This window comes from Mya arenaria, chromosome 7 (assembly GCF_026914265.1).
Source record: "Mya arenaria isolate MELC-2E11 chromosome 7, ASM2691426v1".
NCBI lineage: Eukaryota > Metazoa > Mollusca > Bivalvia > Myida > Myidae > Mya > Mya arenaria.
In genome coordinates, this window is record NC_069128.1 from 43,720,747 (window position 1) to 43,747,493 (window position 26,747).

General features: G+C 35.9%; 1 protein-coding gene across 1 annotated transcript; it reads left to right on the forward strand.

Moving 5' to 3' along the window:
• The first annotated feature begins 6,768 nt into the window (after positions 1-6,768).
• Positions 6,769-16,238, forward strand: LOC128241165 (uncharacterized). The gene is made up of 8 exons (XM_052958131.1): positions 6,769-7,915; positions 9,504-9,771; positions 10,606-10,801; positions 11,204-11,296; positions 11,826-11,909; positions 13,240-13,341; positions 14,416-14,517; positions 15,172-16,238. The coding sequence occupies exons 1-8, from the start codon at positions 6,792-6,794 to the stop codon at positions 15,453-15,455; spliced, it is 2,253 nt and encodes a 750-aa protein (XP_052814091.1). The 5' UTR covers positions 6,769-6,791; the 3' UTR covers positions 15,456-16,238.
• The last annotated feature ends 10,509 nt before the right edge of the window (positions 16,239-26,747 follow it).

The window sequence follows — 26,747 nt, forward strand, 5'->3', positions numbered from 1 at the left end:
AAGTCCTTCCTTCCAAGCTAACACACCTGATGCGTCTAACACAAACACCGTACATCAGACTTCCAGCACTGAAGGGGACACACTTGAGACCAATGTGGAACAATCCTCTCCAGTTACAGCTGTTGAAGACCAACTGACATGTACAGCCAGAGTTGAAAGTCCTTCCTTCCAAGATAACACACCTGATGCGTCTAACACAAACACCGTACATCAGATTTCCAGCACCGATGGTGACACACTTGAGACCAATGTGGAACAATCCTCTCCAGTTACAGCTGTTGAAAAGCAAGTAACATTTCCTGATATAGTTGAAAGTCCTTCCTTCCAAGATAACACACCTGATGCGTCTAACACAAACACCGTACATCAGACTTCCAGCACTGAAGGGGACACACTTGAGACCAATGTTGAACAATCCTCTCCAGTTACAGCTGTTGAAGACCAACTGACATGTACAGCCAGAGTTGAAAGTCCTTCCTTCCAAGATAACACACCTGATGCGTCTAACACAAACACCGTACATCAGACTTCCAGCACGGATGGTGACACACTTGAGACCAATGTGGAACAATCCTCTTCAGTTACAGCTGTTGAAAAGCAAGTAACATTTCCTGATATAGTTGAAAGTCCTTCCTTCCAAGATAACACACCTGATGCGTCTAACACAAACACCGTACATCAGACTTCCAGCACTGAAGGGGACACACTTGAGACCAATGTTGAACAATCCTCTCCAGTTACAGCTGTTGAAGACCAACTGACATGTACAGCCAGAGTTGAAAGTCCTTCCTTCCAAGATAACACACCTGATGCGTCTAACACAAACACCGTACATCAGACTTCCAGCACTGATGGTGACACACTTGAAACCAATGTGGAACAATCCTCTCCAGTTACAGCTGTTGAAGACCAAGTGACATTTCCTGATATAGTTGAAAGTCTGTTCTGGGAGGATAACGCAGATCCATGTACTGATGATCGAGTAGACAGTAGTTCTTGTGATGATGGCTTTGAAACTGACGACTTTCCCATGCTGCAGCAGTTGAAAGAAGGTAATAAGATAATTATTTTGGCAGATTTTTTTGATTTCTCAGAAGGCAGATAGAGATTGTTAGGGTGTAATTGGAAACCCCAGTGATTTATTGCATGAATTATTTTATACAAATACAATTGAAATTTGTATTCTAATCTGCTCGATCAAAAGTATATTAAGTTTGTGTGATATTACTTTGTTTTAATTTTTACTAAGGAATGGTTTCAATCACTTTTCATAAATTTTGTATAAGTCTGGTTTTCACAATATAGTTAGTTTACTATTACCTACGTAGATGTAGATCCAGTTTTATGAGAATTGTGTAATCTGAATGGCACCATTATGTAAGCCAATCACCAAGCTTGTTATCACTTTTGAGTCTGAATGTAAAAAAGGCCCTAGTTTTGTTCACCATGCAATCACAGTTTCACCAATTTTTTGTTACTTAAAGTAACGGAAGTCCATCAGAAAATTAAAAAAATAAAAGCCTTAAAGAAAGTGATTAGGTTGTTATTGATAGTTTTGGTATGAAAAACAGTCCTGTTTCTATGACAATATATGTATATACTGTGAACTTTGTAAAACAAATTGCTTCAAAATCAAAGTATCGGAGTGTTTAAGATTTCATGCAACAAAAAGTGGTGGACTCTTATGGCATTGTCGACAAAATCAGGCATTTTATTTCATAATTGAAACAAGTTTTTGTCTCCATTCACTACTTTTATTTATATGATATTGTGTTTTAGACCAAGTCCTTGGTGAGGACCATACTGTGGTTGCTAAATCTGCTGCCAGTGTTTCTGTGCAAAGGAAAAGGAAAGGTACATACATTTGAGAAGTTTAAATAAATATGAATTTTGTTGAAGTCTCCACAATCATTACAGAATGTATAGCTGACAGTAGATTCTTTGGTGGCTCAGAGATGCAATTTATTTAGGGTATATTGACCTCAATATTTATGAATTTTGCTTGTTAACAAAGACCACCCAAAGTCCAGACCAAGACACCTTTTACATTTAGTTATTAGTTTATTTTAATCAAATCATAGTGTGGGGTATGTAAAAGGCAAAGTTATAAAAATAATAATATCTAATATAGTATAAGCAGTCCGTATCTACATGTATTTCCAGCCAGTGATTCGGGTGATGAATTGAGCAGTGTGAAAAAGAAGTATGCAAGGTTGAAGGTAATAACATTGTTTTCCTGCTGAGTTTGTAAATTCTGAAAAATATTTATGATCACTGCTTTTGAAGTCTAGAGATTGTTAGGATTTCTTTTGATTAACAAATACTTTACAAATCTGATTAAAGTGATCAATGTGGTTCTGTGGCGGTATAAAGTCACCTTCTGTGACAGTTCTAGTTATAATCTTGTCATCTGCCCACAACCTGTCTTCCCATGTTCCCATATATATACATTTTTAAATATATATATATATACCATCTGCCCTGAATGCCATCTGTTCATATACTATTAAGTATTTGTCATCTGCCCACAACCGATCTTCCCATGTTCCTATATATGAGCCATTATCTGACAAAACCAGTATTGACAACAAAGTTTCGATATTTTTTCCTTCCTTATAATTCAGTAGGTTCCAGTTTGATTGGTACCAAATTAATTGTATATTCTGACAATTGTTATTGGATTCTAAGTCAAAAGCAACATGTATTACAAAGTAAAAAAGACTAATTCACATAGGCATCTAGATGTTGTTATTTGATGTAGGAGTACTTATTTTATGCTACTTTATTTTTTATGGAAATATCAACAAACCATTACATTCAGTATTTGTAACTAAACATTAGATTGTTCTATACATTTTTTCCCACATAATCAACAACATGTTAAAGTATTCATAGAAATTGGTTTTCAACATGTTACTACTGATGTTATTTTGAATGTCATTGCGTGACTTAACAATGATGTCATTAAGACTGGTTTTGCCAGAGAACACCCTCGATGTCATCTGTTCATATACTATTATATATTCGTCATCTGCCCACAACCTGTCTTCCCATGTTCCTATATATATATATATATATATATATATATATATATATATATGTTTATGTAGACGATGTACATTGTACAAGTCTCAATAAAAAAATGTCTGTCTGTCTGTATGTATGTATTTGTGTACCATCTGCCCTGAATGCCATCTGTTCATATAGTGGTATATATTTGTCGACTGCCCATAACCTGTCTTCCCATGTTCCTATATATATATAATGTGTACCATCTGCCCTGAATGCCATCTGTTTATATACTATGACATATTTATGCACAAAGTGTTCAAGGTGAGCTATTGTGATCGCCCTGTGTCCGTCGTAGTCCGTCGTCAACAATTTCACTGTTAACACTCTAGAGGTCACAATTTGGGCACAATCTTATGAAACTTGGTCAGAATGTTACCCTCAATAAAATCTTGGACGAGTTTGATATTGGGTCATCTGGGGTTGAAAACTAGGTCACCAGGTCAAATCAAAGAAAAAGCCTGTTAACACTATAGAGATCACATTTATGACTGTATCTTCAGGAAGCTTTGTCAGAATGTTAATATTTAAATTCTAGGTCAAGTTCAAATTTGGGTCATGTGTGGTCAAAAACTAGGTCACAAGGTCAAATTGAAGGAAAAGCTTAATAACACTCTAGAGGTCACATTTATGACTGTATCTTCATGAAAGTTGAACAGAATGTTTATATTAATAATCTTTAAATCAAGTATTAATCTGGGTCATGTGCACTCCAAAACTAGGTCACCAGGTCAAATCATAGGAAAAGCTTGTTAGCACTCTAGAGGTCACATTTATGACTGTATGTTCATGAAACTTAGTCAGATTATATATATTGAATAGCTCTAGGCCAAGTTCGAAACTTGGTCATGTGCGGTCAAAAACTAGGTCATCAGGTCAAATTGATGGAAAAGCTTGTTAACAATCTAGAGGTCACAATTATAAATGTTTCTTCATGAAAGTTGGTCAGAATGTTTATATTAATAATCTCTAAGTCAAGTTTAAATCTGGGTCATGTGCAGTCAAAAAATAGGTCATTAGGTCAAATCATAGGAAAAGCTTGTTAGCACTCTACATGAAACTTAGTCAGAATGTTTATATTGATTAGCTCTAGGCCAAGTTTGAATCAGGTTCATGTGCGGTCAAAAACTAGGTCACCAGGTCAAATTTAAGGAAAAGCTTGTTAACACTCTAGAGGTCACATTTATAACTGTATCTTCATGAAAGATGGTCATTATGTTTATTTTAATAATCTCTAGGTCAAATTTGAATCCGGGTCATGTGTGGTCAAAATCTAGGTCACTAGGTAAAATCTTAGGAAAAATATTTTCACTTCATAAATTCAACAATTTTTGTCAATTCTTTATGAAACTTGGTCAGAATATTTGCCTGCATAATATCTTGAAAGTTAATATGGGTCATCCCTGGTCAAAATGTAGGTCACAAGGTCAAATCTTAGGAGAAAGATTCCATGGCCATAAAAAAAAAAAGTCAAACCTTTATGAAACTTGGTCAAAATATTTTTGTACATGTTGTCTTAAACATTTGTGAATATGGGTCACCTCAGTTTAAAAACTAGGTCACTAGGTCAAATCTTAGGATATATTTTCCCCGATGTCATAAAAAAAGTCTATGCTTACCAAACCTATCAATATCGGTCAACAACTAAATTCCATTGCTCCTTTATAAACAAACATCCCAATCATGAATTTAATATCTACCATATTTTTCTTCTTTTTTTTCCCCTGAAGGTGGGCATATTAAAATCGCACCGTCCGTCCGTCCGTGTGTCCGGCTCAATAACTCGTGTCCGGGCTGTAACTTTCCCTTGTATGGACAGATTATAAAATAACTTGCCACATGTGTTAGGCATACCAAGACGACGTGCCGCGTGCAAAACCCGTGTCCCTACATCTTAGGTCAAGGTCACACTTAGTGTTTATTCACAATGGAATGCTGCATATAAGGACATGAGTATAGGTTGTCGTGTCTGGGCTGTAACTTTCCCTGTATGGACAGAATTTAAAATAACTTGCCCCATTGTGTACGACATATCAAGGCGACGTGTTGCGTGCAAGACCCGTGTCCCTACCTCTAAGGTCAAGGTCACACTTAGGTGTTTATTGACAAAGTAGTGCTGCATATAAGTACACAGAGTATTTGTTGTTGTGTCCGGGCTGTAACTTTTTATTGTATGGACAGATTTTAAAATAACTTGCCACGTGTACGACATACCAAGGTGACGTGTTGCGTGCAAGACCCGTGTCCCTACCTCTAAGGTCAAGGTCACACTTAGGTGTTTATTGACAATGTAGTGCTGCATATAAGGACACAGAGTGTTGGTTGTTGTGTCCGGGCTGTAACTTTTTCTTGTATGGACAGATTTTAAAATAACTTGCCACATGTGTTCGACATACCAAGATGACTTGTCACGTGCAAGACCCATGTCCCTACCTCTAAGTTGAAAGATACACTTAGTTTTTGCTCACAATGGAATGCTGAATATAAGGACATAAGAATGTAAGTTGTCAAGTATGGGTGGTATTTTTTTATGTTCAGAGGCAATTTAAAATAACTTGCCATATGTATTTGTTTGATCTTTAACTTTTTTTGTACTGACCTTGTTCATAGGTCAATATCACAATAGGGGCATTCGTCACATACTGTGACAGCTCTTGTTATATTTTAATTAACTTTCAAAATATTTGTGAACATAACATCTTAGATGATAAAGTGTGTCATCTAGGGTCAAAAACTAGTCTCTTGGACAGATGTTATTGGAAAAACTGATGTATTTATAAAATGTTCATTTTTCCTCACACAAATGGAATAGTTTCTGTTGATGGGGTTATTTGTATGAACGATATCTCCGATAAGTATAAATATGGGTCTTTTTAGTAAAAATACTAGGTCAATGGCCAAGATCACCAGGAGCAGAGTGTTTTACAAACACATCTTGTTTAATTCTATGAGAAAATAATAATGGTTCCTGCAATGTAGTTTTTGGTCCAATAACATTTGAACTGAAGTATTTGTGTTTCAGGAGAAATATGAAAAATTACTCGAAGCAAACAGGGAGCCAGCAGTGACATACACCAGCAAAGATGTACCAGCTGTGCCAGAACAGGTGCAGGTGACATGCAAGGAGTTGCCAGTGGAGCCACACTCAAGCAGTGAAGAGTCGGCCTATATGGAGGCAAAAATTAATGGTAGGTTATTAGTTGTTGTGTCAATGCATTATTGATAAGCAATGTAAAATTGTTCAGTATCATATTTATAAACCACAGAGTTTATGTTTCTTAGACAAAAGAGCTGCAATTGCTACGGATTGTTGGTTGTTTTCAAGCTCTGCTCACTTCTGCATATAAGATGTCTATTGTAAAGGTTGTCACACTGAGATGTGTTTGTAATTGGATAGCCAAAGACAATTCAGGATATACTTAGGTGGTTGATGTCAATCTTGTAGCAACATCACAAATGTGATAAGCAAGTTAATACACCCAGTACTGGTTTTGTACTGTATTAATGATAATTGATAAACAACATGAACTGAAAGAATGCTGAAATTCAAATTAAACTTATTCAGGAAGGAAAAAAAGTTTATAATTTGCATTTTGCCTGTTTATATATTTACAGAGGTGCAGAAGAAGCGGATATATGACAAACTGCTTGCTTGTTATTATTGTGGAAATGTGTACACACACAGAATAACAGAGCACTTGCAGCTTGTTCACCCAAACGAAATGGATGTTGCTAAGGCAGTGGGTACGTCAGATGAAAAAAAAAGGGACAATATATTCCTCAGATTGAAAAACCTTGGAAATTTTAAATACAATCTTTCAGTATTAGAAAAAAAAGGTAATGATATCATTGTTGCAAGAAGACCAAATAAAGGTCCAATTGTTGCAAAAAAATACCTGCCATGTGTTTCATGCTATGGCTTCTATCTTGGTAAAGATCTTTGGAGACATGAAAAGAATTGTCAACTTAAAGTAGGACAAGTTGGTAAGTCGGCATCTGTTCAGGCAGAATCAAGGGTGTTGCTAAGATCGTCAGTTTCTTCTGATCCAGGGACAGGTGATGGTTTGAAGTTGTTAGACAGATTAAATACAAGATCTGATAGCATAAAATGTGAGATTGTGAATGATACACTTGTTATTAAGTTTGGCACAGTTTTGCTTGAAAAGCTTGGTGACAGAAGAAAGAACGATATTTCTCAGCGAATTCGTCAGCTCACTCGCTTAAAGATGCAGATCAATACAACTAAGAATGATAAGACCGAACAATTATTTGATTTGATTTCTGGAAATGGATTTGATACTGTGGTGGAAGGGGTGCGGAACTTGTGTGGGACATATGAAAACGAGGAAAAAGTAGTGAGAATGAAGAAACCTGGACTTGCATTAAGATTGGGACACAACCTGATTAAAGCTGCAGAAATCAAATGTGGTATGGCCTTGAGAATGGATGATGAAGCAAGCTGTAATCAAGCAGAGACATTTTGCAAGCTTTACAGACGAGAGTGGAATGATAAGATATCAAGTGTTGCCTTAAGTACCCTGAAAACAAACAAGTTTAACAAGGGCCAAGTGATACCATTGACAGATGACCTTGTGAAATTGAAAAATCATTTGTCATCAAGAATGTCTGCACTTGCAGAAAAGCTACAAAGTTCACCTGCATATAAAGTTTGGCGTGAATTGGCAGAGGTCACTATGGTCAGAATCCTGTTACTGAACAAGCGCCGAGGTGCTGAAGCATCCAAGTTACTGATTAGTGCATATCAGAGTCGGCCTTACTGGGAAGAGACTACAAACAAAGAGATACTTGGCAGTCTTTCTCCGCTGGAAAAGAAGATGTTCTCTAGGTAATCAGTTGTTTATCTTCACTGTGTTTATGGTTTCAATCCAAGGGCGACCAACACAGACTTTGAGGTAAGTTGACCAAAGGCATGTACTAAAGTCAGTTGCCTTCCACCTCTGATGCATGTGGAAAAGCAATTTATATGGTACCCAGGTAGATCCTTGAGAGACTTGACTTCCTTTGAAATGGCGTAAAAAGTGACGGCATTAAACCACATACAAACAAACAAACCATATTTACCATATGACTTAATTTTCACCAAAATATATATTTTTTAGACAAACACCAACATTTGTAAACAAAGGCACTATTTAGTACAACATATGCCATGATCAGTGGAAGAGTTAATATATATATATATATATATATATATATATGCACATTGTGGGATGTTTTATTTTTTTGTGTTGTGGGCAAACATATGACAGGAAGTGGGAGAAAAAAATGGATGCTTTAACTATAATTGGTGTTTGTTTTTTAATACTTAGCTTTATTACATTATTGGGCATTCTATTTTTTCAATGGAAGTTACTAAAAATAGCACAGTGGTGGAGCTATTTAAATAACTAGAGACTTTTAAAAAGGACTTAAAATGGATTACCTTTTGGTTATAGTTAGTATTTGTGTGGTTATACTTTGCCTTGCACTTTTAACGATGGCCCTTTTGGGTGTATTTTTATAAAAGACACATTCATTTAAACAGATTTGTGGTGTTATTGCCATGTAGATACAAGTGATATTTCTAGAAACTTTCAAGATGTATAAAGATGTTAGAAAGGAAGGACCTCTTAGTGCAGTGTGTTTGCTGTAATTGTGTAGAAGACCTCTCATCAGGTTGGTTAGTTGATTTGGTTTGTATTACTGGAATGTTAGTACTTCACTCGGGATAAATTAATGCACTTGGTTGACAGGCCTTGCTTTACAAGATATGATTGTTTGAAGTAACATTTTTTTAATCATCAGTTGGACTGTCCGGTGTATGAAACAATCATGTTTCATGTATAATTAATTGACTATCATTCAATGAAATTCATAGGGGCAAAAGGATTTGAGGCTGGAGTCTGGTTTTCCAAATTTTCACAAGGTGGGGAGAGGAATTTTTCTGACGCGAACAAATGTTGATCTAAAAGTCATGAATTCTGAACATGTGAAAATAATTTGCCAAGGCCTGCAAAAAAAATACATTTGGTTCGGGTAACCTGACAATACCTACATAAAAGGCGCCGACCCTACCGTTTTAATTGTCAATTTGAAAAAAAAAAAAAAATAATAATAAAAAATATATATATTTTATAATTGCTTTTCAATATGTAGTTTAAAACCTTAAATGCTTATACAGAATATAACACCATTCTCCAATGATGAAAATTACATTCTTATATAAAGCCTTATAAAAAAAAAAAATAAAAAAAAAAGCCTACCTACCCTACCTATTTTTTAAAAGGATGTTACCCTAACCAAACAATTTAATTTTTTAGGCCCAATCATAAGCGCATATGATCAAATGCATTAAAACAAACAAAAAGAAAAAAATCTATTTGGCTATCATTGGTGGTTCTTAATAGCATGGTCTTTTGATTTCTGTATTTCAGGATGGATATGGTCCATACCCAAGGAAAGCAAGACAAAAAGGTGGCGACTCTTCTGAACCGAGACATGGTAGACGCCATTAATCTACTCATAGCCACCAGAGCAGCTTGTGGCATTCTAGATACAAACAAGTATGTGTTTGCCAACCAATTAGATGGACACCTAAGTACCTGGACAAGTCTGCGTGACCAGGCAGTACAGGCCCAGTGCAGTAAACCCGAGTTGATAAACTGCAACTCTTTGAGGAAGTACATCGCAACAGTATGTCAGGTGTGTTCCTTGCATATCTTTACTCAGTCCCTTAATGTGTCACATATCAATCTTGAAACATCTTCTCCTCTGAAACAGCATGGCTCAGAGCTCTGATAATTTCATGTAGACCCATGTAATCAGAGTTATACACAAATGGTCCAACCCCAGGAATCATGTTTCCTATGGAAATATATAGGAAAACCTTTTAAATCTGCTTTAAAACTGTGGGGCACAGAGGTTTGATAGTTGATATGGAGACTCAGCTAATGGACATTTACCATGATTGCTCAGAATTTGCTACGCTCCTGGGGATCAAAAATGGCCACACCACAGTGACTTATGTCTATTGAAATGTATAGGAAAATCTTACTGAAACTGCACAGCCCATAGCTCTGATAATTAGTATGTAGACTAACGCCACTGGGGTTAAAAATGGCCCTATACAGAGGGTCATTTTTTTCTAGTGGAAATGTACAAAGAAAACAATATGACAGTCTTCTTAGAACTATGAAACTGTACAGTCCAAAGCTCTGATATTTTGCATGTAGGATTATGTAATATACCTGTACAAAGATTGTTTAAACATTGCCCGTTTGGGTTAAAAACCGCCCTGCCTTTTAGGGTCACAAGTTTCATATTGGCAAATATAGGAAAAAAACTAAAAAATATTCTTTTCTGTTCTATTCTATTCTATTCTATTCTTTTCTGTGTGCCCCAAGCTTCAATATTTGATGCTTGTGAAACTATACTTCCTATAGAAATGCATGTAGGAAATTAATTATTAAAATACATAGGGCCAGTAAAGTATTAGGCCCCTTGTTCTTATAAACAGCTCATACTTATTTCTTTCAGCTGATGGATCTCAATGATGGCGAGGTCCAATGGGTGTCCAGCCATTTGGGGCACACAGTCAAAACACATAAAGATTTTTACAGGCTGCAAGAAGCAGCTATAGAAATCGGAAAGGTTTCAAAGCTGCTGATAGCAGCAGAAAGTGGGAAACTTTCAAAATATAAAGGGAAATCTCTTGCAGCCTTACAATTTGATGGTATGAAAATTTAAATAAATTAGACAATATTGTAAATTCAACCCAGTGTGTAAGCTGAACTGCTGTTTAACAACTGCTGTGTTTTGTTTGCTGTCCATAAAATGGCATAACACTGTATTATTGGCAAATTACATGGTTTCGAAAATGATTAAATATAGTCTTTTTATCTTGATTATGAACCATTAAACAATTCACTTATGTCTGTAAATTTTTCACAAAGTTATAGTGAAAGTTATCAAGTTGCTGCTATCATCAGATCAGGTTGAGATGGCCATTGATCATCGGGCGGCAGGAGCATACAGATTTGCCCTTTTGTGGCATATGTTATGATAAAAAGGTAGATGTCTCAGAATGAGCAAATTATTTTACAAAGAGCTAAATTATTGTACTCTTATAATTCAGATAATGATGAATCCGATAATGATGAGGATGATGATGATGAGGAGGCAAAAACAGACGATTCAATAGACGATGCTCTGGCCGGAGACATCAATGGTAATTAAGTGTATATGTTCACAGTTTGTCTTGTCCTGTCACAACGAAGACAGCATCATATTTCTTTAGAAACAGTATGAAAATTGATAAAACTATTCTTTTTTCTTAATGTCAGATTGTACATGCAGTACAGTAAATCTAACTCACATCAAAAAGCTCATTTTTACAAAAAAATGTAGGGATACATGAAGAAGTTAATATTCAACATTGTTCTGTCAATTTAATTTCATAAAATTTAAATATGAAGTTTTGATTACAAATTTTCAAGATCTGTCTGGGGTTTGCACAAAAATGCAGTTTTAACTATACTTCTGGTGATCTTTGTATAAAATAAGTGATAGCATGATCTGCTGTATGCTTTTCTGATTCCAAGTATGTATTTGGTAATGAAATAATATAATGAGCCAATTTTCTGTACATTTACTGGAATGTGTGACATAAAAGTCATTCTACATGTACATATTTACTATAGAGTGTATTGAGTTGATTCAATCATGTGAAGTATTGGTTAAATGTTCTTTTTTATTAGATATGCCATTAGCTGATGGATCTGACAGAAAGGACGAAGTGGGGGATGATTCACTCAACCAAGAAATAGTTCAAGAAGAAAATGGTACATTTCAATAACCTTTAATACATTCCTATACTTAAAAGTTATTATGCCCCCCTTTGAAGAAGGGATGCATTGCTTTGCAAATGTCGGTTGATCAGTTGATCAGTTGGTCTTTTTGTTGATGGACCAAATGTTGTCCACTCAATAACTAGGTTTGACCTACATTCATTAAACTTGCAGTGGTATATATTTTTCAGTTCAATCTTCACCAATCTTAGTGAAAACCTTTGTGGGTATATTATCTGATAATCAGCAAAATCACTTACGTCTTCCCAGGATTATGGCCCTTGATTTATCCAAATTTGGCCAATTTTGCTCTCTTAACTCCCTTATTTTTAGTCCCAATCATCACCAAACGTGTAGAAAATGTTTGTTAGCATAATATCTTAATCAAGTTGGATAACCAGGGAAATCTCTACAGGCACTCCAGGATAAAAGCCCTTAAATTGTACACATTTGTCCAAACTAGCCTTGTCTGGTCACTGGCTCAAATATTTTCAGTCTGATCTTCACCAGACTTAGTTAAAATGATTGTGGGATTATGTCTTGGTCAAGAGAGAACAAGCAAACTGCTGCAGGCACTCCTTAATGATGGTCCTTGAAATTTTCCAAGTTAGTTTGTCTACCCTCCAACTTACATTTCAGTCTGATATTCTCCATATAAAATATTTGTAGGCATATAATTTCAGTCAAGTTTAATAGCTAGGGAAATAGCTATAGGCACTCCTGGATTATAGCCCTTGAACTGTTGAGCCAATTAAGCCTTTTATTCTCTCTAACGCATTTTTAGTTGGAACTTCACTAAACTTGATAAAAATGTTTGTATACAAAATATCTCAGCGTATGAGACAGGCTGCAAATAGTGTTGGGGCATACATTTTACGTACATCTCATGTTGTTGTTCATGTTTCTGTCTTGCGCATATTGAGCACAGCAGAGTTTGACCGAACCTTCTGGTAGCGGAAGACCCTTGATGCCCCTCTGAGTGAGCATGTCTGATACTTGTGCAAGCAACTATGTCCAACCAGTGATGTTAGAAAGTCTGAACAGATCTGTTAGAGCTAGAACTTGGGCTATGTTGTGAAGCACTAATTATTATAAATTTGAGATCTTTTTCATGCATCATTATAACAACACACCATTTGCAGTTGTCACTTGGAACTTTGAAATCAATGTCTGGAGTACACTTTTGTGGCTTTAGTAGCTAACTTTTGCAACCTTTTATTTTTAACCTTTTTAAGAAGGTAAAGCTTTTTTTGTATATTACATAGAACTATAGTGCATGTTTCAAGCAATAATATGATCAGAAAGTGTTATATGTATTTTATAGCCATTGACTCATCAAATGACGAACCACCAGAAAAACCTCCTTACCAAAGACCCCAGAGAAAATGGCGTGTGAAGGCTGCTAGGAAGGAAATTTGCTCAAGAGGTAATAATAATTACCTTTCACAAGTTCGGTGCATTCCATCCTTGCATCTTTTGTTTTGGATACACACTTTGTCTGGAGCATAGCACTTACACATGTGAAGGGATTTTGTTTAAGTTTCAGATAGTGATAGAGGAAACTGAGAGGAAGTGCAATGTATAATGCTCATTAGTTTGCCTTGCTTATCTTTGAATTATAAGCCTTACTGAACTCACTCTATGTAAAAATAACTCTAAATACTGTGAGTGTTACTTTTTGAAACTTCGCACTTTGGCATAAGATTTTGAGAGACCAGTAATTTTACAATGCTTATCTCTTGAATTACTTCATTAAATGTCTTGTCCAGAGCATAAAAGTAAATAGAGAACAACAAAAGGGATTTTTCTGTACCCTTTACACATTTGACAGAAAATTGCCAGGAAGTACAGTGTATAAGAACCATTCTGAAGTACAGTGTACAAGAATCATTCTTACCTTCTCATATTTTGTTTTCAAGTCAAATGATTTTTCACTATCATCTCACATGGTTGTACAGCACAAGCCTCGAAGGCATACATTGGAGTGCATGCATTGGTTTTGTAAATAAAATGTATTTAACATTCTTACGGTTTGAATGTCAGAATGCTATAATACTTTCTTTTTTTATTTGTAATTACTTGTTAAAATGTGTAAGTAGGCTGATTGTTCTAATTAAATTGGGGTGGAAAGTTTTTTTAAAAATATCTGAGGGCTATTACAGTAAAACATATAACCCACGAGGGAGGCAATTATTTAAATGGTATATGGGTGGGTGTCTTTTTGCCAATGTGGACCCCGAAAGGGTAAATTTGCATTTGTAGGGGGTGGTATATTTTAAAAGTGCCTTCCCTCGTGGATTATTTGTTTAAATGGAATAGCCCTGATATATGTATTGCAGTATTGGTATATCCTGTAAAAGTAAGTGAGTATTTTTGTTAAGCTACTGTAAATATAGGAAGATTCCTTCAGAATATTCCTACATTTTTTCATTATTTATCTATATGTATGTAAACATTCATAATATTTATTAACAAAAAGTGTTGTATTTCTTTTATCTAGCCAGAGAATCATCAGTTGAAGAATTACCAGTTGCACGGCTTTGTCAAAAACGCCAAAGAATACAACATGTAATGCCTGCCCAGAAGGAATCTTCATCAAGGGGTAACAGTTATTAATTTGTATATGCCCGTCTATGAACAGGATTCATTATGGTGTGATTCATATCCTATTTTCTGCCCTGTATATTCATTACCTTTGAGTAATTATGTCTCCCTCCACATAATAGGTAGGGAGCCATTTTCATGTTGTGCTGGCTGTCTGTCTCTCAGGATGGATGTCAACAAATTGTTTTCAAGCTTCTTCTCCTAAACTGCTGGTCATACTCCAGTGAAACTTGAAATTAATGATGATTACTTTAAAAGCCTCCATATGCTTATTGTCAGCATTTTCCATTTTGATGAATTTTTAGAGGACCTTAATGTGTTGTGAACTTGCCAATAACCTTCTTTAAATCAAGCTTGAGCATATGCATATTTCTCATGATTTTCTTTTTAATGCTAGAGTCTTGACACATGGAAAGAATACATTAAGACAAAGTGTTGTGTACAATACCAATCACTTTACTTGCTTTACTTTGGAATTATATCCCTTTACTTAAAATACTTTGTCTGAAACTACATAGCCAAGGTCTTTGATATTTGAAGTATCACCTAATACATTACATAGACGTATATAAGTAAACCCTTTGAAAAAGAGGTCAAGTTTGTCAGAAAATTCCTTTTTTAGTGTTAATGATATGTTTCTGTTTATATGTAGATAGCCATGCAGACATGGATAGTGATGACTCTCTTCACGATCCCACATACACTCTCGAAAAAGGATCTGAGGAATCAAGTGGAGAAGAATTAAAAATGCGAAAAAGGAGATGGTCAGAGGAAGAAAACATCATTTTCAAACAGTGTTTTAAAAATTGCCTTGATGATAAAATTATGCCAACTAGTGTTCAACTAAAAGTGGCTGCAAAACGGCTGCCAGAAAGAGGAATTGCGCAGATAAGAACTAGAGTTCACAATGTAATAAAAGGAAAACAAGTAATGTAAACACTTCTATGAAAAAGCTTTTGTTATCCCCCTGCCAACTGGTTGGGTAATGGTCTCTGTCCGTCCTTCATGATGCTGACCTAAAAACTTTATGGACTGAAAGATCACAGAAATGAGAAGTTCAGAGAATAGGGTTCTTCACATTAGCTGTCATTGTATTTTTATCATTGCCTTGCATGTGTTGCCTTTGTTTTTTTGTTGTTGTTTTTAAGTTCATCACATAATTAATTTTTATTTTCAGACTGAACTATTAAACATTTATGTCTTACGGGGTTAGGCAGGGGATAATGGCAATGTTACTTGGATCTTGTTAACGCTCAAAATGTTAGAGAATCCTGTGTTGTAGCCCTTCCAAACGTTTAAGGGTCATTGTATGTTATGGTCTCAGTCATTTGTCTGTCTGCACCAACAATATCATACTTTTGTGGCTCTGTGCAGGCCTGTACCTCAAAGATCAAGATCAAACCTTATGGTTCTTTGTCCGGGACATATTAAACACCCTGAAGGATCTGAAATAAATTTGGGCATATATTTCCCCAATTTGTGGAGCTCTTGTTAGGAGTATTACTTTGCCGAAAAAAAAAATGACATTTTTATGCTCCCTGCATATAAATCTGTACAGTTGTAGACTTTTTTTGAGGTTGTGTCATGTTTAAGCCTTGGTCTTGGGTTCAAAGTCGAGGTCACAGTTTATGATCAAAGGCTACCAATATTGCTGATTTTGAATATATGCTTGTTTCTCTTAAATTTTCTGTTGAATATGTTGTCATTGACTAACAGAATGGACATTGTTTATTTTGTTGCTCATTTTCTAAGGGCTATTCCAGTTAAACATATGTCCCACCCCAGGACGGCAAAATAAAGAAATTCTGTAGGGGGTAGGTCTTTTTCTTAATTTGCTACTGTAGGGGGTGGTGATAAGTCCAATTTCGCTTCTATAGGGGGGCGTCATTTTCTTTTTTGCTTCTGACCGTATCTGCTCATTTATATTCACTGCCCGATGGTAAAATACCGTTTTTTTTATCCATATAACATATTTTACCGAACGTCGTGTACAGAATTGGTTTGGATACAAATTTTCGCGATATTACGAGTCGGTTCCGCGGTACCGGAAATCAGAAGAAGTTGCGTCCCTTGACAACAAGATGGCGGAGGCGCCAGAATTTGTAAAGTCGTGGTCGAAGACCAACCTACAAAATTGGCTAGAAACCAATAGTTGCGCCGCATGTGTGGATACGTTTCGTGGTAAGTATACCAAATTGCAGTGTTCGACACTAACGGGGTCCCGGGATCCCGAGGACACCAGTTTTTCAGGAGGGACACCTGAACTTCGAAGTCCGGTATTCCGTCGGGACACTTAAATTTCTGACTGATAAACGCTAAATATCAATAAATAAGTAGCATTTAATTAGTTTATTACCTAAATTCGGGCTCCCTAAATTTCTTGACAGCACATGTCAAAACAATATTATTAATTATCATTATCGGACTCATCAAAGCGAAAGTATAGCTGACTAAATGACTATAGTTACGTCATGAATCTATAAATAAACAGGTCATTTCACAGGCGCATGCAGGTTAACGCTTCCGTTTTGTTGTTTACATTTTAAACAAGGTCAGAGCTGACAGAGATTTATTATCGGTAAAATACTTATGTGGAATTGTTTTGCTTATGTGTCAGAACCGCCCAAAAAGATGCCAACTCTGATGATACCTTTTATATAATATGATGCGACCTTTGAGTATTTACAGTAACATTTACGACACAAAAGAACTGCATCCTACATTCAGCATTCTTTGTTAATTGGCATTTCAACTTATCAATATTCTTTGTTAATTTTAAAGACATATATTTTATGCCTTGATAAAAAATAATAGAAATAAAATTTGCAGGGTTTTATTCATTAATTCAATAAATTTATAAAATTTTATGACTTTTTGGCGCGAAAATTAACATGTATACACAATTTTTGGTCGTCTGCTCTTCCAGTATGCACTACGACTGTTGGGCAGTCTGATTGATTTATCAACAGCTCTACTAAATATTGATTGGAGTTTTCACAAGCCAGATGTAATATTCCTACAGTTTCTTAATGAAAAGCACCGACATTTGACAAGACCCTGAACCATGATGTATTTTATGCGTATTTTCCAAAAATCTAAAAATAGTAACAACATCAAGTTTTTGTTTACATTGTATCCATCTCTGTTTTTGACTGAAAACAAAAGGGACTTAGACATTCTCCCGCTTTTGAACCCAATCTACCAACTTAGAGACCAAAATATACCTCACTGCCATTCAGTGCTACTAACCTGTCATTACATGCTGCTGAAAACATGTATAATAATTATGGTGGTTTATACTTGCATTACAAATTGAAAAGTAAAAGGATGTTGAATTTAATATTAAAACAGGCTCAACAATGAAAAAATGTAAAAAGTGGAAGGGACTCCTAATTTCAGGAAGGGACACCTGATTTCAAATGTTGGTGTCCCTTCGGGATCCCTTGGAAAAATGGTTAGTGTCGACCCCTGAAATTGACAACAGTTGTCTAGAATTTTATTAGAAATCATAATTTGTACGTATTGCGTAAATGTTATAAATCCGAATGTTTCGTCCCCTTAACATTTCGACCACAAGGTATTTTTAGGTTGTATATAATTACATGGGTGAAAGTTTCAGCCTCATGTTGCTTAATATGCACTTATAGCAACATATGAAGAAACAAGAGAACCGTGGTGTGTAGGTTATAGTCCATATAATGGAAAATAACCAAATTTATTAATGGAAAATAACAAAATGTATTACAAGCAAAGCCCAGTAATAAGTTTTGTTATTTTCCATTACATGAGCTGTAACCGACTTATAGTTCACCCTAGTTTCTAAGCCAATCATCGAACAAGGCCGTATACAGCGTGCCCATTGGCTGCTCGAAGTTCATTTGGCGCGCGCCATGTCTGTTGACCTAGTTATAATAATTAACTTATTGGGTGCAGATGTGATCTTATATGAAACCTATTCAAGCAAAGATTTGAAAATCTCTGGGTGATGATTGGCTTAGAAACTAGGGTGAGCTATAAGGTCCTATATAGCTCACCTGATCAAAGAGTTACAAAAGAGTAATTGCAAATAATCTTTGCATATAGACGTATAAAAAAATAAACTTCTCAAGGGGGTCCGAATTTGCTCAGAAAATATTCTAAAGGGGGTTCTTTTCTCATCAAATAAACTTCTGAAGGGGGATGGTCCATTTTGAAAGTGCCTTCCTGGGGTGGGACATATGTTTTACTGGAATAGCCCTAAGGGAGAAAGAGACTTTGGAGGGTTTTTATTGACTATGGTCTATAGACTGGTAGTTCCTGTCCATTAGTTTGTTTTTTCTTGCCCCCTTATGTAGCTTATAGTATTCAAACTGTCCCTCGGTCCATTCTTGTCCGATGAACGTCTTGGTGCATGGACCAACTTTTAATTAATTTTGGACAATTTTCTTTTCCCCTAAAACATTAAACAACTTTTGCTTGTCCAATCATTTAATTTGTCATGCATGGAGGAATGTTAAAGTAACTTGGTGCAATGATCATTATAGCCTAAATGTATACACATATATCTACCAGGTCTCTCAGTTCTAGGTCAACATCATAATTTTACCCTTCTTTTTTGTCTTTGTTATGCATGGACGGATTTTAAAATAACCTCGTCAAAATGTTCATCTTCACACAAAAATGTGTAGCAAATATAAGCCAATGTTTCCAAGTTTAATGTCACGCTTGTTTTAAAAAATGGAAGCTGTTTTGTTACCTAATTTTTAATTAGAAATATTTGGTTGTAAAATATTAAATTTCAGAATAAAAATTGCATAAACATTTGAGGTTTACAAATTTTATTATTCTATCTTGTTACATGACTATTAATTGTTAAATCTGTATATGACCAAATGTTTATACAGAGGGCAGTATTTTAAACATTAAACAACAAGAATGGAATATTTTCAGCTAAAATTATTGAAAAGTATCTCTGCATTGAAATGATGACTTTGATACAGTTTTTTCTTCTGAGTTATTTGAAATACTGCAGATATCACATTAAACTCTATATATTTCCCATCTGCCCTAAATGCTATATTTTCATATATTATTATTATATATGTACTTGTCATCTGCCCACAACCTGTCTTCTTAAGTTCCCATATATTAAGCATCTGCTCTTAATGCAATATTTTTTTATTTTATTTTAAAGATGGGAAGATTCCTGACTTTTATTAGTGTTTTGAATATTTGTTTGAAATGTTGTGTGTTAAAAAATATGTTTTGATATTGTTATTTAACAGCAAACCTTTTAGTACATATGTAATATATCATATATATTTCTTTGTTTAAAACAAACAAAACCTGGATTTGTTGATGTTTTCTTTAAAAAAAGGAACTGCTCCTAATTAGAATGCTCTTTAAAAAAGTACATAATGGTTTGTTCGTTCAAATGTTTATTATTTTACAACATACAACTTCTATTTAAAGAACACTGGATATATCATATGTTGATATGTGACACATTTTCAAATTTCCCCTTGTATTGGGCTGAATTGTTTTGGTCTTTCTAAGGTTTGTTTTTCATTCCTATTAAAAAGCATATTTTTCTTGGTAGCAAGTCCGGCAGTTTAAAAACCAACAACACCATTTGTTTAAATAGTAGTGTTTTTTCTTCTACACATTTTGCAGGTTTTTTAGCTCGACTATTCGAAGAATAAGGAGAGCTATCCTAGTCACCCGAGCGTCGACGTCGGCATAACCACTTATGTTAAAGATTTTGTATGAGTCAAATATTGACATATGGCTTTGAAACTTCGCACACTTCTTCCACATCATGCCCCCAACCTGTACATAGGAGGAGGTAACTCTATCAAGCATTTTGACAAAATTATGCCCCTTTTTTACTGAGAACTTACGTTCAAGTTTGCGTACCACCTCAAATATTTTCAAAGTCATTTGACATCTGGCTTTGAAACTTTGCACACTTGTTCACAATCATGCCCCCAACCTGTACACAGGAGGAGGAGGTAACTCTATCAAGCATTTTGACAAAATTATGCCCCTTTTCAACTTAGAATTTATGTTAAAGTTTGTGTACCACCACAAATATTTTCAAAGTCCATTGACATCTGGCTTTGAAACTTTGCACACTTGTTCACCATCATGCCCCCAACCTGTACACAGGAGGAGATAACTCTATCAAGCATTTTGACAAAATTATGCCCCTTTTTCAACTTACAATTTATGTTAAAGTTTGTGTACCACCTCAAATATTTTCAAAGTCCATTGACATCTGGCTTTGAAACTTTGCACACTTGTTCACCATCATGCCCCCAACCTGTACACAGGAGGAGGTAACTCTATCAAGTATTTTGACAAAATCATGCCCCTTCTACTTACAATTTATGTTAAAGTTTGCGTACCACCTCAAATATTTTCAAAGTCCATTGACATCTGGCTTGGAATCTTTGCACGCTTGTTCACCATCATGCCCCCAACCTGTACACAGGAGGAGGAAACTCTATCAAGCATTTTAACAAAATTATGCCCCTTTTTCGACTTAAAATTTACATTAAAGTTTGCGTACCACCTCAAATATTTTCCATTCAAATTATGTAAATATCTCAGCACATCATGTATTGCATTGAAATCTAATCTAACAGTGATCCATGCATGTTTTGCCAAAACTTTTCAATCCATACACCAAAAAGCGGCGGAATAGTCGAGTTGCGCTGTCTCTGTGACAGCTCTTGTTATATTTGTGAGAATATAAGCTATCACTAATATCAACAATAATTATATTAATATTGCTCAAGCGCTTCAATTTGCTATAATTCAATTCAAGTTTATGTATTTGTAACAACTTAAATGTGAAAATGAATGTGTTCACATGATTTTGGGCAATTGGTGTTACAACTTATTTTCTAATAAGACTTGCAATTTACACATTGTGTTTAGAAAAGAGAAATACTTTTATTCCTTTGATATTGGTGAACATTTAATAACGATAATTAAAATCAACATAATATTAAGGTCATGTGATTTACAACATATTAGCAATGACCGGTATATAGAAACTCTCAGCTTACTGTATCAACATCAGGCTTGATCCCATTGTAAATTTTATGTAAGAATGTATATTCTGTTTGTTTGGTATCTGCTACTCGGTGAAATAAATTGTTTATTCATAATACACTTGTCTGTTATTATTTTGGTGTCAGTCAAGGCGCTGACACTATATTGTTTTCACTCCTGTCAGCTGAGCGGATTGCAATGAAACTTGGTGCGCTGGTCGTTGAGTCCTAATTGAAGACAGTTTTTAACCAGGGTTTCACATACCTTTCATGGGATTGAGTTTGGGGTCCCTAGGGTCAAGGTCACTGTTACTATGAAATAGAAAAATGGTTGAAACTAAGTAACTTTAGTTAGGGTTGATATATCTTGACCAAACTTGGTCTATAGGAAGATTTTACGGATACCTTTCATGGGATTGCGTTTTTGGTCCCTAGGGTCAAGGTCACTGTTACAAAAAAAAAACGGTTGAAACTGGATAACTTTAGTTAGGGTTGATATATTTTGACCAAACTTGGTCTATATGAAGAGTTTATGGAAACCTTTCATGAGATTTCGTTTTGGGCTTAGGGTCAAGGTCACTGTTACTAAAAATAAAAAAATAAAACGGTTGAAACTGATAAACTTTGGTTAGGGTCCACATATCTTGACCAAACTTGGTATTAAGGAAGGGTTTATGGATTCCTTTCATGGGATTGCGTTCGAGGTCCCTATGGTCAAGGTCACTTACTAAAAATAGAAAAACGGACACAGGCTGAAGTTTTTCTTTCAATCAACGAAAACTCGTTTCGTTGCATTGCGGCGTTTGTTTTTAATTTATTGATAACTTCAGTTTTGCAAGAGTAAAAAAGATAACAAAGATGATTTTAAAGGCATTAATTCACGATGCGACTAGTTTTCTCCAACAGTTTTGGGGCTTAGTTATTTTTTTACTATTTAACCTATAGGAAATGTTTTAATATACAGCCTATAGGATAATCGAAGTACTGGAAGGCGTGAGCTATGAATATTATGTGGGATTCACACACCTGACACCATCTTTGATCGCGTTACGAAAGAGCTCTAGTTATTACCTGTATTCAATGTTTGGTACACTTTTGTACCTGATTGTGTGTCCATTGAATCCTACAAATTGTTTTTGCATGTGTTGGGATTGAACTTGTTATTCCAATCTGGTTGGTCGTCAAAAGACTGCCCGATCTTTGAACTATTCGTAAGTGTACTTGATAAGGACTGTTAAACGCAGACAAAAATGTTTCCAAAACAAACCTAAGTGATTTTGTCTACTCTTTCAAACTGGTGTTTGATATACCAGAAACAGTGTTTACAATCCATAGTCATCAACACCATTCATTGTTGGCTCATTTTTTCAAGATCATATGGTACAATGTAGACCTAATCGTCGCTTACGGACAGATTCCAAGAGGATATTCTTCAACAGAGGAGAAGAGGCAGTCCGATCAGCATAGTGGGAAGTATGTCTGACTAACAGTCTGGTGATCGTGTACTTGGGTCACATCATGGACGGATTGGACTTCGGCGCTTGTTTTCTTCCACTTTTGCAACTTGAAAACATCGACCAGCTACTACCATCGAAAACGGCGGCGCTTATCATCATTTCAAAGAAATAGCAGCAACAATTCGTTCTCTTAATAAAAAAATGTCAAACACGGAATGTAGAAGACACTACAGTGGAGCTGGTGGAAGAAGAAGAATATGCCATGGACAAAAGGACCTGGACCTAAAGCTCGGATCACTGCAAAAAGCGAACCCAGAAGAGACGTGAATACCTACAGTTACAACCAGACCGACCTCAACACACCCTAACATTACCAGGTTCGGATGACACGAATACTGCAAGTAAAAAAATAAATTTTCTATTCAAACCACAACCTCCCGAAACTAATCCTACCTACATTTAATGAAGATTTAACCCAGAGGCAAACTTTCTGGGACTCGTATGAGACATGAACACATTGCAATTCATCTATACCCGGTGTTTGGTAGTTTACTTACTTACGCTGGTAACTTCATGGTTCCGCCGCATCAGCTCTACCTTGATTTCCACTGACAAATGCCAACTATGCTGGCGCTATCGAGTTCATGAAACAGAGATATGGCCAATCGCACAAGGCTATCGACATATATATGCAATCTATCATTGATTTACCAGCCCCTGACAATTGTGTCTCAAGCATACACAATTTCCACGACAAAATGGAGACGCACATACGGGGACTGCAGTTGCTTGGTAAGTGTCAGGACACATACGACGATATGCTAGCGCCTCTAATTTTCAGGAAATTGCCGCCCGGCAACCCAAGAAGTCTCACACGAGAGCAGGGGAATTCGCAATGGGAGTTACAGAAGCTGCGCCACGCCATCTACCGGTAAATTGAAATTACCGAAGCGGGACAGACACACAACGAAAGAGAACCTTTCATCCTGACTGCAGTGTTTCACACAACGAAACGTAATGGAAGTGAATCAGACGGTAACCGGAAAGTCGGAAACAACGAAAGGAAGAAATGCATTTTCAGCGATTTTCCTCACGACAATGAGTGCAAAACCATCACGTCGGTAATCGAACGTAAATTCATTGTGAAATCTAAGGGTCCATGTTTTAACTGTATGAGCAATCGTCACATTCAGTCAGCTGTCAGTCTCGATAGAGATGTCGCCAGTGCAATGGAAAACACCATACAAGCATCTGTGAGAAGACCGCTACAGCGACATCTACAGGAACGGTTACTTAAAACGACCAGTCCCCATATGTTAGTGCAAACAATTAAACGTCTACCTTGCATTCCTCGTCGAATCAGCCCAAGTCCGACGTTTTGCTGAAAACAGCAGTAATGAAAGTGAGTTAGGAATCGTTTGTGATCGATGCCAACATATAGATGGGTGAAGGTGACCAACGTTCGTTCATTACGTCTGAAATGGCATGCAAGCAACAATTCAAGACTGAAGGAGTTGATGTCATTCATACTTCGACGTTTGGTAATCCTGTCCATCGCCAGAACATCTTCAAACCGCAACGGTTCCCGTCAATGCTTCTTAAGCGAAAGATTACCTATCCGGGTCTTGATTGTTCCAGTTATCGCAAAACCTATTGACAATAGATGAAGACAGGCCGTGAAATAATTGTAGAACCTACAAGGCTTACAATTGACACAACCTGTAACGATGTATGCTTCATTTGAAATATATGGACAGGCTACACAAATCAACATGATTTCCTTACCTGTTGCCACAAAAACAACAACATTTTACTAAACTGATTGTGTTGAATGGTCATCGTCAGTAGCTCAATGCCGTCTCGCACATACCGTTACGCGCTTACGCCTTAAAAACCGGATTTCAAGCATACGTCATTACGTAAAGAGTGTTCTCCGTTCATGCGTAGTTTGTCGTCGAAATACCGGTAAACCATACAGTGCAGCAGAAGAGCCACCACTTTCACCGTCCATTACAGTCAGAGATGACTCATCTTTCACTGTATCAGGCCCAAACTCAACGTGCTATGATAGGGGAAGTGACATTTAAAAGTGATGCATTGAAATGTTATTTAAACATACTTAGACCTCAAGTGTAGGTTACAAATAATTTGTTATCTTCGGTGGCCCGTAGTATGTCACGAACTGGTCGCCAATACGATCGCTTTGTTTGGCGTCCGTGGCGTCGTTGGCATCACCTCCGTAATTATTATATATAATATGTCAGATTATGAAAAAGATGCAAACACGACAATGCGATCATCCCCGCAATATATATTCAATATATCGTTTTCAATACAAGTTACAAGTTTCTATTGGCAAATCGGCATCTTGCCTTTGGCCATTTACACCACAGGCATCTGGATCATTGTTTGTCACTTAAATGTTGTTGAAAACCATTTGGGGTATATACAATGAGATAAACAACACATCTGAAGATATTTAGTCTCTTTGATATACAAAAAAGAAAGTTTTGAATTTGCTGTACTCTGTCCGACTAAAGAAAAACACGAGAATTGGACATTGAATCATGCTTGTTTGTCTAAAGACAATATAGTTTTACCAACATATCGCACACCATTTTAAAGGTAATTGACTCTTCTTTCCATATCACTTATCTAAAAATGGATTGTTTATATGTTGGTTGAGAAATTTGCATAAAACTGGACTCTACCGTGAACTCGGGTAAGTTTGAGTTACATACCTTGTTTCTTTTTTGTATATCAAAGAGACTAAATATCTTCAGATGTGTTGTTTATCTCATTGTATGTACCCAAAATGGTTTTAAACAACATTTAAGTGACAAACAATGATCCAGATGCCTGTGATTTACACATTGCATAAATATTGATATGGCCAAGACACAAACGTACATGAACAAATATTACAAATATGATATAATATGAAGATGGTTTGCTTTTTAGGGAGAAATACATGCATAGAGATGGTGTGTGTCCAAATAAAATTTGGCGTGATGTCAAATTTCCGTCTTTGTCTTCACGCACAAGAGTATTTTCAATGAGTTTATCAACAAAATAAAACATGATTGCTAAGTGTAGAGTACATAATAAGCTTGCGTGTTTATCAGAACGAAAACACTCTGAAATGGACTTAATTCAAAAAGTAATTATGGAATGTATACTGTTGAAAATATAAGTAACAGTAAGGCTATTATTTGACCTGCGCCGCTAAAGCCCAAGCGGGTTGCTATGGTGACCGGAAAAGCAAGGTTGTAACTAGTTGAACATTAATTATTTTTTTTACAAATGAATACAAATTGTTTAAAGCATTATGTGTGCAAGTATCTATGAAAATATGCATGTGGTGAATATATATGTCCACGAACTTTGTTGAAAGAAAACAATACTGTAGCAGACTGAGTGAACAACGTCTCCATTGTACAGTGTGTATCAGAAATTTACCAAACCGCGTTACAAAGCTTATCTTTTCGTGTCTTTAATTGATACTGTCGCGACCCCACTGCACATTACCCCGTTTCCCGGTACTCTGTGCGTGAATCTACTGGTAGTGATAGATTTCTTTTTTTCTGTTTATTTTGTAACTTAGTAATGCATTTTTAGAAATTTAGATGCACAATATGCCGTTTTCCCCATTGCAACACGCACAAAAAAAAACGAGTTCAAGCTCAGTATACATGCTTTGTGCCAGAATTGATTTTGAATAACTGTGTTCGTTG